At 35.8% G+C, this 15,035-nt stretch overlaps 1 protein-coding gene across 4 annotated transcripts in view; it reads right to left on the reverse strand.

Annotated features, from left to right (window-relative positions):
* Nucleotides 1-15,035, reverse strand: part of DTL (denticleless E3 ubiquitin protein ligase homolog) — a 52,766-nt gene that overhangs the window by 22,140 nt on the left and 15,591 nt on the right. For all 4 annotated transcript variants that reach the window (XM_066361806.1, XM_066361805.1, XM_066361804.1 and 1 more), the window contains 6 exons: nucleotides 14,371-14,436; nucleotides 13,086-13,198; nucleotides 11,904-11,977; nucleotides 10,449-10,552; nucleotides 10,075-10,179; nucleotides 4,435-4,547 (listed from right to left, as the gene is read on the reverse strand). In XM_066361806.1, the coding sequence (XP_066217903.1) occupies nucleotides 4,435-4,547; nucleotides 10,075-10,179; nucleotides 10,449-10,552; nucleotides 11,904-11,977; nucleotides 13,086-13,198; nucleotides 14,371-14,436 (575 nt within the window). The remainder of the gene's footprint in view (nucleotides 1-4,434; nucleotides 4,548-10,074; nucleotides 10,180-10,448; nucleotides 10,553-11,903; nucleotides 11,978-13,085; nucleotides 13,199-14,370; nucleotides 14,437-15,035) is intronic.

The raw sequence follows: 15,035 nt of genomic DNA on the forward strand, positions 1-15,035 counted from the left end.
AAACACAGGTTAGTGGTTCCCAGAAGCAGGAGGGAATGGAGAGTGAGTTTTAAAGGGTATGGAGTTTCTTTCTTGAGTTATAAAAATGATGAGATGGTGGTGACAGGTGCATAATATTATGATTATACTAAAAAAAAAATCACTGAAATGTACACATTAAAATGACTAAAATGATGATTATAGTATATGAATTCTATCTAAATAAAAAAAAGTGGAGGGTATGTGAGGAAATTTACGTTCATCTCCACGTGCACACAGAGGTTCTCCTGGGTCCCGTGATCCCTGGGAAACGGAGGAAGGGGCAGTACCGCGAAGTGAGAACTAACGTCCGGAAAGTGTGAATACAGGTCGGGCTATCCCGGCATGGCGCAGTGCACTTGGTGACTGCTTCAAGGGAGACCAGCTTCCTCTAATGAAACTCAGGTGGCTTTTAAATCCTTCATTTCTATTTAAATACATTTTTATTGACAGTCACTTCATAATTATAAAAACATTACCATCATTACATGATTTTTTAAAAGCCCTCCACCCCACTTTTAAGAAAGTAGAGGAGACTATTAAGTCCATGACACATTTAAGTCTATGCATTCTGGGATGGTCAAACACAGAGAGCTGTCTTCTCTTACATATTCCAATTGTCTGAAAGACTTTAATCCAAGGCATAAGAATCCCAAAGTTAAACTCCAGAACCATGATTCTACCTCTAGTAGTAACTGGCTCTAACCTACAGACTTCATAAAACATTTTATATTTTTAAAACACGCAAAAAAGATCAGCACCTTTTCTCAAAAAATCTTACTCTGGCCTGGCCAGGTGGTGGCGCAGTGGATAGAGCGTGGGACTGGGATGCGGAGGACCCAGGTTTGAGACCCCGAGGTGGCCAGCTTGAGCGCGGGCTCATCTGGTTTGAGCAGAGCTCACCAGCTTGGACCAAAGGTCACTGGCTCAAGCAAGGGGTACTCGGTCTGCTGAAGGCCCGCGGTCAAAGAACATATGAGAAAGCAATCAATGAACAACTAAGATGTAGCAATGAAAAACTAATGATTGATGCTTCTCATTTCTCTCCATTCCTGTCCATCTGTCCCTATCTATCCCTCCCTCTGGCTCTCTGTCTCTAAAAAAAAATTAAAAAATGTTACTCTGCCCAGTGAAAAACCAAATATAATCTTTATTTCTGCCATGAGACCATTTACACTTCCTAAAGTGTCAGGCTCAATGTTTTTGCCAGTCAGCGGGAGAACGATGGTGCCAAATCAGTTTATTTATAACCGCTTCAATACTATCCAGGTGTGGCATCAGAAATGAACCAGGAAAGGAGGAAATAGGGGTGAGGGTGGGACAAGGGATAGGAAATTAAAAAGAAAAAATATGTAATATTAAACCTTTTTATTTTTAAGTCTTAGATGTCAGTACTAGCGAGTTTATGTTACAAAACCCCTGTGGTGGGCAGTGGTAAGGTAAACATTAAAAGGCCATTCTCTTATGGCTCAAGATCTAAAACTCCTTTCTTTTACTCTGCCTTCTTATGCCCATGGACCTTATAATATAGGAAAAATACAAACACTTGAAAGAATTCTGACTTCTTGGAAATGTAGCAGTTAATAAGTCAATCTACCAGGCTGAATATTCTGCTTGTGTGAAGTTTGTTTTTTAAACCCCAAACCCTTTGTTTTAATGGAAAAGAGAAACTGAGCTACCTTTCTAGGCTAATTCAATTTTAGGAGCAGTAAGCTTGCCAGGATCTCAAATATCAGAGTCTGCACACCGAGTTATGTGTAGACAGGCAGGAGAACATCATGTCTGACCCACGTCATTCAGCACTAACGTGTCCCAGACTAGGAATTCAGAAAGGGTCACCCGAATGTGATAGCCATTAGATATCTGAAAACGGGTTACTAACAACAGCCAGGTATCTTTACTGCATGTCTTTGAAGTGAGGGAGTATCCCTCAACCCTCATTCCCTTAAACAAAAAAGGTCTTTGTACTAGCAAAGATGGTTGGCAATAAAACTGTATCTATATCTTAATTATGTATATAATTAAGAAACTGACTTTAAATGATTTTTAAAAATGATCAGGGCATAGTATTTTTTTTAGACAATCCTTTATTATGCTTCTTGGTGTGTTGTCTGAATTGTTTTCTTTTAAGAAGAAACTTCCTGGCCAGGTGGCTCAGTGGATAACACATCAATACAGCTCACCAAGGTTGCTGGTTCAATCCCCACGTAGGACACACACAAGGCATCAGTGAGTACATAACTAGGTAGAACAACTAAGTGCAGCAACGAGTTGATGCTTCTGCTCACCTCACAAATCAATGAAGAATAAAAAAATAACAAAGTTAAATAGATACAGACTTTGGCAGGAATGAAATCCTCCTAAGTAAAATAAAAGTCAGTCAGAAAAAGCTAAGTATATGATTTCACCCATATGTGAAATATAAAACTGAAAGGCATAGACAGACAACAGTGTGGTGTTTACCAGGGGGAAGGGGGGAGGGATAAAGGGGCCAGATATACGGTGATGGAAGATGGTGGCACACAATGCAGTATACAGATCATGTATCATAGAAATATACACTTGAAATCTATATGATCCTATTAACCAATGTTACCCCAATAAACTTAACAAAAAGAAAGAAAAAAAGAAAAAGAAAGATCATCCTGCTAAGTTGAAAGCCAAAGTTAGAGAAAGGAATGTAGGTAAGATAGTGAGGCAAGAACAGGAAAACCAGAAGATAGTAAAATAAGAAGCCTAAGACCAAATTTGAAACTCAAAATGTAAAATATAAGATGGAAGCAGTAATACTGACATGTATTATTGAAGTTTAAAGCTCAAGTCAGAAGATTTAGACAAGAAGCTAGCTGACCCCCCCTCCCCCCCTCCAGCTAAGTGTCTAGAAGTGCCTATGGCATGAGCCCAATGAAGCTGTGCTCACTCCTGGGTGCTTTAATGAAAAAGAGAAACAGAGCCACCTTTCTAGGCTAATTCAATTTTAGAAAGCACCTGGGGTGCTTTCTAGGGTGCTATATAGTCCACAAGCAAAACTAGCAGGATGAGGATGAACCAGTTAGGTGAAAACTTTTATCACAAAATGGGTCTCAACTATATGTTTTATAAGCAAATTTTCATTTAAAAACAAAACAAATAAAAGAAATATATTGTAGTAAAAGCATCTTGGCTAGAACAATACCTCCACCTTGTGATCATCTAGGATATTGTTACTAAAAGCTTTTAATAAGGAAGCATTGCATTTTTGCAACTTTAGGTATACAGAGAAATCTTTAGTACTTCTTCCAGAACCATATGGAATTAGCTGAAGAATTCTGCTTTATTCCTGATAGTTTCTACCCTTGTTCTAAGACAACAAACATTAAAGATGGGACTTCCTAGAGGATGGCAGGACAAAAAAAGACATAATTTCTCCCAAGAAGGGATTTGATAATATGGACTCTATGGGACTATAAAGTTTCAGACATTCTGAGTCTACAATCCAGAGTGTAAACTCTGACCATTCAATTCACCAATATCAAGGACATTTATGAAATTACAGGGTGACCTAGGAGATAGTTAATTTCTAGCCCTAGGAAAACAATGCCTCAATATTCATCTCTCTTGAACTCCAAGACATTTACATTATAATTATTCTGAGAGCCATTTTTTTTTTTTTTTTACAGAGGCAGAGATAGACAGGGACAGACAGACAGGAACAGAGAGAGATGAGAAGCATCAATCATCAGTTTCTCGTTGCGCGTTGCGACTTCTTAGTTGTTCATTGATTGCTTTCTCACATGTGCCTTGACCGCGGGCCTTCAGCAGACCAAGTAACCCCCTGCTGGAGCCAGTGACCTTGGGTCCAAGCTGGTGAGCTCTTTGCTCAAGCCAGATGAGCCCACGCTCAAGCTGGCGACCTCGGGGTCTCGAACCTGGGTCCTTCCGCATCCCAGTCCGACGCTATATCCACTGCGCCACCACTTGGTCAGGCTTGAGGGCCATTTTTCAGTGGTCAGTTTTCTCCACTGATTTTCAAATGGACAGCTTTAAATTTCTTAGCGTACAATAATCACTTTAGAATTGTTTATTTAAAAATATATACACATATATATGTATAGCGAGAATGAGAAATTGTAAAATAAAAAAAATTTAAATAATGCCATTAAATATATACAAAACTGATAAACTAATTCTTAATTTCTTTGTAATCTGTGACTCTTGCTGGATACAGATTGTCAATTTCTGAGCTCTAGTCATGAAAGTGTGATATATTTTGCCAAGTTTTGTTTATATTTAAAGCAATACACAACTTTTATTGAACATTTGATGTACAAAAAGGTAAAAGCATGTGTTTACACTAAACTTACCTCATCATGGAAGAAAAAAATATTTGCAAAAATACTTTAGTCTCATGTTTGTGGGGAAAATTTGGCAACTTACCTTCCAGATATAGGCAGCTTCATCACTTGAGCCACTGACTAAAAACTGGTCATCTGGACTAAGACTGGATTTAATATAAAAGGTAGAGTTCTGATGTCCATTGAAGACAGCCACTGCCAGAGGGAAAACAAATCAATGTATTAACTATTGAAGCAGATGGTCAAGTTACATTCATCAAATAAAAGGGAACTGGACATTGCCAGAAAACAAAGGAAATTATATAAAGAATATCATATTAGATCCAATCTCATGATCTAAACCCAAATACCTGGTATGGAGCTGACTACAGTAATGAAAAAATATCCTTAAAGGACAAAATAGAACCCATGTCCAATTTTTCAGTAAAGTACCTTGATAAGACACTCTCTTCCTACCTCAGAGTATGGCTTTTTCCACTGCATAGAACACCAATCTTTATTTCTCTTCTCTTGAGGATAAATTTTGTATTTTATTCTTTCTTCACTAGACATCATAGTGCTACGAAGAGTAGGATCTTCTAACATTTGTTGCCAAATAGGTAAAAACCAGTAAAAAGAGTTTATAGATTTATGGATAGCTTATCTTGGATGAAGAAATCTTTTTAACTCAGCACTTAAAATAGGCTAAACAGCAGAAGTAGCTAGTGGGTAAACTATATGTTCATATGTAAGATACTCCAACTAGGTTAGGTTTAGCTTTTAGGTTTAGACTTCTCACTATATACATAGTGAAAGGCCAAGTAATCCAATCTAGCATAATGAGCTCAATAGGTAGGTATGTCTGTCCTAAGCAAACGAAATTTGAAGTCTCCAGCATCAGAACATTACTAGAGAAAAAAAAATTCTTATTGGAGAATTTAAGAATACATTCACACAGGAAAAAACAATTTCACTCCAATCTTTTAACAACAGAAAGAATCATTAAGGTACTGACAGCTTGCCATCAGCGCTCACTGAAACCCCTTCCTTTTGCTAGAATAAAACTGGAAAAAAATTTTCTAGTTATAGCTTTAAAAAAAAACCCTACATATCAAATACTCTGCATTAAACTTTCACTGTGAAGTTAAGCAGCATATGAATCATTGGAGATACACATATTGTAGACCCATTATGTTTGGGTCTGTTAGTAACTTGTTTGTGCTTTACTAAAAGATTGCACTGTAAACAAACATTTTTCCAGAAATTATAAAATGCATTCATAGTTTGCCAATTAAAAAAAACAACTGGAATAACAGAGTCCACAATTGCTTACTTAGTTTTCACTAGAAATTTTAGGTTTCTAAGGGTTAAAAATTCTAATTTGTACATGTAGTTAAAACTATTAAAATAAGGGAAACATCCTATTATGCAAAAAAAAAAAAAAATTTTGTGTTTTCAGTTAAAAAACAAAAACACAATATTAAGAAATGGAAATGTATTTTGCTAAGGGAAAGCTTATTTTGTCCTAAAGAGCAATTTAAAAAAAAAGAGAGAGAAAGCATAGACAAAATCTGAATATAAAAAAAGGAAGTCATAGAAGGTTTGTGAGAAAGGAACTTAAAAGCTTTATGTATGGACAAGCTGGCTAACATTGAGATAAATTTAATTAAGTAAATGAATCTTAGCATCAAAAGTAAACTGATGCAAAATTAGAAGTTGGTTTTCTCTCTGTTAAAAGAACAAAGATCTATTAGACTTATGATTTGCTCTTGATAAAGAGATTATGAATAGGTTTCCATTACTTTTGAATAATCTAAATAAAAAGCAGAGATTTTAGGTTTTATCTATGTTGTTTTTATCGGGCCTTTGATGACAAGAGCTAAGTTTTACTTACAAGTTTTAACTTTCTAAATTTGCCTACAAAATCTTTAACTACCATCATGGTCATCATGGTTAAATAGTTAACTAAATATTGTTTCACAGTGACCTATGATCCTATTTATTTTAAAAACTTTCAACAGTTTTGACAAACTTCCCATAATCAAATTCTAAATGAAGTCTTTTTGACTTCAACTAATTGTAATTTTTTAAAAAACATTTCAAAGAATTTTTTCTTTTTTTATAAAAAGAGTTATTTAACTAGGCTTATCTGGCATGTAAAATTACATGGGAAACACTGTCAAATAAGTAGTGATAAGCCTTCTTAAGTTCTATCACAGGGGTGAATGTTAACATAATAAGTGCTCTAAAAATTATATGCAATTCTTAAAACAATGTCTTGGTGATATTATCTGTCACAATTGTACACCCTATCTTAAAATGTGTGCCATAGCAAAAATCAAACTTCCCTGTCAATTGCATGGTAATCGGATCTTTAACCATGGCATTATAAGCCTTTTGTCATTCACAGACAGTTACTGTTTTATTCTGATGCTTCTGCAAATATGATTCATCTTCAAAGAGATCATGAAAAGTACTTTGGAATAACAGGTTTCTAATAACTTTCAGATCATACTACTGAACTGGGTAAGAATTTGTAGAACTCTAATAGAGAAATTGATGGCTTCATAAAATTGCTAACAAAAGATCAAGATCTACAAGACTTAATTACACAGAACTAAATGAATAAAGATTATAACTTTTATGACCTTTTATTTGAAATATTGGTTCTTTAATCTCTTGTTTTCTAGATATAAGAATATTTCCTCTCCTGGGCTACCTTATGACCCACAGCAATTTGGTAAATTACACCTTTCCAAGTAGAATTGAAACATTTATCTTTTCTTCCTACCTGATCCCTCTAGTCTGTAAAGTCTTAGGGAATATTCTCATTTCTATGCAATACAGGTATTTACATAAGTTCATTAAGAATCTGTTCTCTTTTAACAGGACACAACTGGAAACACAGGCTATATTACCAAGGCTTTGACTGGAATGTCATGTTTGAGAGAGACATATATAAACTCAAATATAACCAGATAGCTTTAAGGAACTAAGATTGACTTTATGAAAGCCAATAAAGCCCTTTTGGAAAAAAATCTGCCTGGTACCTTGCTTACAGGGTTCAGGTAAGCAACGAAGGTTACTTCCTGGCAGGCATAGGAAACTCAATGTTTTGGGGAGCTCAAGAAGAGAGGAATTAACCCAAAGCTAAAGGTATTTATTACAGGAGAAGTCTGATAGCAAGTTAGCTTTGAGAGGCTATTAAAAGTTCAATCTGGAGATTCCTTATGATAAGTTCCAGTAAAGCAAATTTAAAAGAGCTTATATGGTCAATTGCTATTCTTGATGCATTTATGTAAATAATCAGGCCAAGTTTATTAGAACTAGATTTATTTTTCAATTAGTTATAACTTAGGTATCTTGGATAAAAATGAGGGTGATTTTAGAGAAAAAACATTTTGTTTCAAGCTGAACAACTTGATAAAAACTTAAAACAGATCACAATAGTCCATGTTTAGACAATTTTTATGCCTGTTGTGTAAGCCACTCAGAAAGTTTATCTTAACACCTGATGATATCATCAGACATTTCAAACTGCAAAAGAAGTTTCAACCCTGACATGTAGAAATCTTCTCGACTGGCTGCTCCCAAGGCTCAGAAACTGGTTTATAATTTGCTCATTTCCATAGAAATGCCTCTTATTAAATACCTATATTCTTGCTTATACAGTATAGGCCTAATTTGGGAGACCACATAAATCTTTGCCTCCTGAAATGAATTTAACTAGACTAATCAATTGTCAGGACTAAGAGACTGGTTCAGTTTGATGTAACAGTGTTTCAACTCCACTTCTGAACTGTGAAACTTCTTGGAGGCAGAACTGTAGGAGAGCAAAATTTGCTACCCCAAATGTGTTTCTTTGGCATAAGAACTAATTTACGCTGATTATTATTATTTTTTTAAATATTTTTTATTTATTCATTTTAGAGAGGAGAGAGAGAGAGAGAGAGAGAGAGAGAGAGAGGGAGGGAGGAAGAGGGAGGAGCAGGAAGCAACAACTCCCATATGTGCCTTGACCAGGCAAGCCCAGGGATTCGAACTGGAGACCTCAGTGTTTCCAGGTCGATGCTTTATCCACTGAGCCACCACAAGTCAGGCCTACGCTTTTTATTTTTAAGAAACAGAAGGCTCAGGAAGTTTTTCTTGTTACCTCCCCCATAACAGCCTAAAAATTTAGATAAAGGGCCTGTTCCCGTAATAGAGTTATCACCAGAGGTATCTATAAAGAACACAGGTGGTAGGAAAAGACAAGAGATTAGTTTGCTGTGTCCCACTGTCTCTGTACAGCCCAGTAAACATTTGTTCACCAAACATTTGCCTTTCCATCTCTATGTAAAATGCCTTCCTCCTCTTTGAAGTTCCAAACCACTATCCTCTTCTCATTAGCTCAAGATGGCATATAAGCTCAACTGCTTGATTTGCTGTTGCCCTTTTAATACTCTTGTGGAACCCCTGCATGTATAAAATTAAATTGAATTTTCTCTATCTGTGACATGTCAATTAAATTCTTAGGTTAGCCAGAGGAATCCAGAAGGGTAGAGAAAAATTTCTTCCTTTTTGACAAGAAATAAATCCGCACAAAATAAACAGTCTCCTTTATTCGTAATATAACTTGAAAACTATAACTCTTCATCTTTCTCAGCTTTAAACTATAAACCAAATTTTCCACTAAACCTATATGTATTTATTGCCCTCTGCTGGTGTAAAAAAGCTAGCATAAAGTAGGGTATACTATTAATGTTAAAACCATGCAAAAAATCCTTCTAAAATTATATCAGGCTCAATTTAACTTCCCTTTGATGATTTGGGCTCTTTAAATGTTTCATGAACATCACTTAATATAATGAAATATTGTGAATTAAAAGTATGGGAGATCAAGTATTAAGCCCAGCACCTTTTTTGAAAAAGACAAGCAATTACCAGATATGTCCCATATATACATGTCTGTCTGTAATTCAGTCTTTAAGAAATGTTATATCTACCATCTATCTATCTATGAAAGCCAATTAAAGTACTGTATCTATCTATGAAAGCCAATTAAATTACTTTAGGAACACAGGAAAAAGGTTGCTAAATCATTAGTGAAGTGGCCTTGGGCATATCTGTTTGATAGCAGAGGGACAAATGGAACTCAAGGTTCTTTTTAGTGCCACACTGTAACAAATGATAACTAGAGTAGTAGTTGTCTAAGTTCTGATTCCATTCAGGAAAATAGCAAAGTAAGTTATAAAACCTCTTTCCTTTCCTTTTGTTCTTATTTAGACAACACCAGACCTATTTCAGGGCATTGGAAATGCCAATTGTGATGTTGCCACAGATACCAAGTCCTAATAATGACCTGAGGGCCGTCTTTGGAAACTTCTGTAAGAGCCCTGCTAAGTTCCATACTATTTTAAGATTTGTATATCAGCACATCTTACTTTAGTGGGAACTGGGCAGATCGGGATATTAGTTATAGAATTCAAAGTCTATAGGAAGAACCAGGTTACTATTATGTAGCCTGCTTAATTAAGAATGTTCTTGAAATTATGTAACCCCAATAACCCTCGAGTATGCCTGAGACACTTTGGTTTCTTTTAAAAAATGTCATTTATTAGCTTTAAATATCAGATTCTTCTTCTATTTTCTTGTAGGGAAAACATAACCAAAGACCCTAAAAATCTCTTATGTCTTAAAATTATCACTAACAAAAAAGTCTGTATTAGTTTCTGGGTAGGAATTTGAATGACTAAGATCCTACCTGGAGAAGTTTTTAATCCAGTCATATTGAACATGTAGATGTTGTCATCTGTGCAGTTGGCAAATAAAATAGAGCCAGTAGAATCCAAAATCAGACTTGAGTATCCTGTACAAAGGAAACTTGAGTTAGTTACTGTGTTCTGGTAATCGTGAGTAGAAATGAAGTAAAAATGCTGAGGTCAAAAGTTCATTCCACAGGAGAATCATCAAAATTCTTCTACAAAATATATACAAACCAAAAGTATTCTTGTCTTTATTTTTCTGAACTTCAAAAAGATACAACCACATATTAGAGTTTCTCAAGTCTGTGTTGCTGAAAGCCAGCTTGATATTTACTTTATAACAATAAAAACTTACATTCATGAAAAGGCTTACCTAGTTTTCGAGTGCTGCTACCTGGGTACAGGAAAGACTTGGATGCTATGGGTTCTTGTCGATAAGTAGAGTAATTCTTACGTAAATCCCATACTTTAATTACCCTAAAAAGCAAGGTGAGGCAATAGTAATTTTGTAGTCCTTCTCCAACCCCAACAGCTTCAACTATACTGAACATGAAATAACTTTTAATCTAACTCCTCTGGCACACGGATCAAGTACAGTGAGGATATCTCACTGACAAACAGATTGAACGGTCTCATGCTCTTGTCTCCAATGTCAGGCTTTCAATCTGGCAGAACGGAAACAGATGTGATCTGACCCAGTGATGGTTACCTTGAGTTTACAAACTTCAAGGGAGCGGAAAAGGAAGACAAAGGTTGGGTGCTGACGGTCATTGTTTCATTGTTTGTAGTTAAAAACACTTCCTAAAGTTTTAACACTCTGTATGCAACCTTTGGCAGCGTTAAGTAATAAGCTCTGTCCAAATGGTTGTATCTCTCTATGTAACTCCTTAATTAATCTAAAATTTTCATGTGAAACAAGGTATTTTTTCATTTCATCTATTGGGAGAATTGTCTTAATTCTCTATACCTAGTCTGTGGGTGACTTGAAAACACAGGTTGGTGTAGCAGGGTAGTATCCCTGGAAACAAAAAGAGCAAGCTCACACAGCCATTCACAAGCACAGCTAATGACCGTGTTGACCTTTAGTCAACACGGCATGTGTACCTCAGAATTTGGTCTACAGAAGAGTTTGTGTCCAGCGGACATAATGCAAATCCTATTTTGTTAAGTCATCATCTTTTAAAATTATGTTTTTTGAAGGGAAGGATGTCTTGGGAGATATAATGAGCAAATAAGGGGCAAAGAAGATTGTTTAAAAAAGAAAGAGTCCCTATACTCAAGTAACTTATATTCTAACAAAGCAACCAATCAAGAAGGGCCATAAAATTATCTGAAGTAAAAAATTCAGACCCGTGATGGTAGGTATGTGAATTGAAAGTCATTAGGCTTTACTATCAATCTAGTGAGAGTACTCCTAGAAATGCCAATTACATACCCAGAATCAAATCCCTTCTTTCAGGTTATTACTAAACCTGAGAAGATAAAATCCAAGATAGCAGAAATTTTACTCCTCAAAATAAGAGTTACTGACTAAATTATACTGCACAGACAAGCAAGCTACCCATCCAGTTTCTCTATAACAGGAACAGCCAACACTGCTCATATGTGCTTGACAATGTGCTATGTGTGACATATGTGTTATCTCATTAATTTATTTGAGCAAGCAGCCTAACTATTTTCCAATGTGATCTGCAGGTCCTCTTCTCAGCTGGGTATTCACTATGTTGAAAGTTAAAAGCATACATTCAATTACAACAGGACTAGGTGAGTTCCCCCTCACAGTTCACAAGAGACCTTATCAAAAGAGCCAAGAAATAAAGACTCTTACCCATCCACGGCTCCCGCTGAGACTAATGTATTCTCATCTTGAAAGAGGACCACGGTAACGCTCTGCTGGAAATCCTAATAACACAAGGAAGAAAAAGAAGTAAATCTTATTTTAGATATCACAATCTTCACCACTAAGAGACCAAGGTACTAAATTGCCTGTTTTCCCCCAAACTCTTGAATTAGACTAAATCTTCCCTTACTATGAACCGTCATCAGCGCTGACCAAGAAGTAATTTTAGCAAAGAAATTACATAAACATCATTAGGTTATAGTATACTGTTAACATTTTGACTTACATTCAAGAAACATACTGGTTATTAAAAGATTTAACTTGTTTAAGTCTACTCGGTCTACTTAGAATGAGACCTATTAATAAGCTGTGTATCCTTAGGAAACTCATTTAACTTTCCTGCTCTTGTTTCATCTATAAAATGTTACTGTATATCTAGATTACAATATTAAGAATGTGTCTAAAGAATTACAGATGAAAGATGATTACATGCTATGAAAAATTTAAAGGTACTCAATGGAGTTTTTACCTCCTACTTGCTGTTAACAAGTTTTCTCGGCTCAGGATCTAATTAAATGTCTGAAAATGTTACTCATTTAAACTTCAGCTGGCCTCTGAAGACCTCATGCTAATCCTGGCAGTTTCCATTCATGCTTGTGTCCTGTTCATGGTATACAATTTTAGGTCCCAATGTTTTAGCAACCACACCTCGCCAAAATATTAAGTTGGGCCCCACAGACCAGGAGTACTGGGAAAAACACACACACATACATTAAAATAAGAGCAATGGTGATTTATTTTAAAAAATGTATTATGGGCATTGTTTGAGCTTTAATATACTTCTTCAAACGAGTGAATCCCCCTCTCCTAGTGAATCTCATTATGCGGTACAAACAAGTGCATGCATGGAGACCTCTAGGGATAAGGCTCAGGAAGCTGAATTTTTAACATGCTCCCTAGGTTCCTCTGTTGCACAGTAGGTTTTGCAAACTACTACTATAGGTACTGAATTAGCATTAAGCAATAAACCCATTGATATCAGGAGGAAATGAAGATTCTCATTCACTTAATATATAAGTTCTGTTTTATGCCCAAGATATTCTTTAAAATGAGATTCTATCCCACTGTTAAAATCTGCATACAGTATGTATACAGCTAATAAAACCTTACCACAGAAGGAGCAAGTCCTTTTGAATTTTGTTTCTTCTTAGGTTTTGAAGGGGTTTGCTTGTCTAAGGTATTGTGAGCACCACTGATTTGATTCACTTGCCTATAAAATCCATCTGTAAGATATTCCAAGGAAATTTATTCAGTTTTCAGAACTTTATTCCTATGCAGCATGTAATAATTATATGAGATCTCAAAATTAATTATATTTATTAGATTAAGTATAATTAGAAGCCAGCAGTGCTACCATACTACATCTTTTGTGGTGAGATAACGCATAAAAAGAAGTACATGGATGTTTACAGCAGCTTTGTTCATAATTGCCAAAATCTGGAAACAACCAAAATGTTCTTTGGTAGGTGAATGGATGAATAAACTGTGGTACATCCCCACAATGACATATTACTCAGTGCTACGAAGAAGCGAACTACCAACCCATAAAAAGACACGGATGAACCTTAAATGTGTATTACTAAGGAAGAAAAGCCAATCTGAAAAGGCTACATACTGTAATTATATGACATTTTGAGAAAGGCAAAACCTGGAGACAAAAGATCGACGGTTGTTAGGGACTGGGGGGAGGGCAGGATTAATAGGCAAAGCACAGAATATTTTCAGAGCAGTGAAGTGATTTTGTTATCACTATGAAACCATCCTGTATGCTACTGTAATAGATACATATCATTATATACCTGTCTAAACCAATAGAATATACAAGGTTAAGAGTGAACCCTAATGTAAAGTACAGAAAGACCCTGGTGATAGTGACCTATCCATGTAGGTTCATTAACTGTAACAAATGGCCAACTCTGGTGCAGGATGTTGATTGTGTGAGATAGGGTATATCAGTACAGAGAGAATTCTATACTTTCTGCTCAATTTTGCTCTGTATCTGAAACTGTTTTAAAAAGGAAGTGAGCAGGGAGATGATCATTAGTTTCTGCTTAATAGCATCATCAGGCAAGCTGGGCATTACATTTAATCTATTAAGTAAAAAAAATTTATAAATTAAAAGATAATTTATGAATAAGCCCATGAATTAATAATTTCAATTCCATCAATCACTTAGGTAAACAGCATTATAGTTCAGAAGACAATAAAAGGTAAATAACAGGGTAATACTTGCAACAATTGCTAAGATCATGAGAATTAGAATAGTAGCAGAAATAAGTATTATGAACATGTGCCCCACCCCCTGGTGGTTATCAGATAAAATCAATAAACCTTTTATTCAAAATAAGTATGGGGACAGCCAATGTTTATCAAAATTAAAAAGGAACTAGACTACCTTTTTTGTTGCACCTGGTGTCCCAGACCATAATGTTGCCATCTCTTCCACCTGTACAGAAGACAGCTGTGGGGAAATAGTTTATCCAAAAAGTTAACAAAACTGGTCAATCACATTTACATTTAAATTTAAGTTTCCCAGCATATCTATTATATGCTAGGTTCTATAACTGGCGTTGGAGATTAAAAATTAAAAACATATGTCTCGCCCTGGCAAGGTTGCTCAGTGGATATAGTGTCATCCCAGAACACCAAGGTCACAGGTTCAATCCCTGGTCAGGGCACATACAAGAAGCAATCAATGAGTATACAATGAAACGAAACCGAGTGGAACAAGTTGATACTTGTCTTCTCTTTTCCCTCCCCTCCTTCCTCTCTCAAAATCAATTAAAAATATATATATATAATATATTATATTTTTCTCAACAACAAATAAGAGAATAAGCTGTGAAGGGAAAAGATTACAAAAAAACCAACACTTATGGTTAAACAAAAACTTTTTTTTTTTTAGCATCAAGTGAGAGGCAGAGAGGCCAGAGATAAACTCCCCCTGCATGTACACTGCCTGGGATCCACCTGGCAACTCCTGCCTAGGGCAGATGTTTGGCCCATCTGGGGCCACTGCTCCACTGCTCGGCAAACGAGCTACTTTAGCGTCTGAGGTGA

Source organism: Saccopteryx leptura, chromosome 2, assembly GCF_036850995.1.
Source record: "Saccopteryx leptura isolate mSacLep1 chromosome 2, mSacLep1_pri_phased_curated, whole genome shotgun sequence".
NCBI lineage: Eukaryota > Metazoa > Chordata > Mammalia > Chiroptera > Emballonuridae > Saccopteryx > Saccopteryx leptura.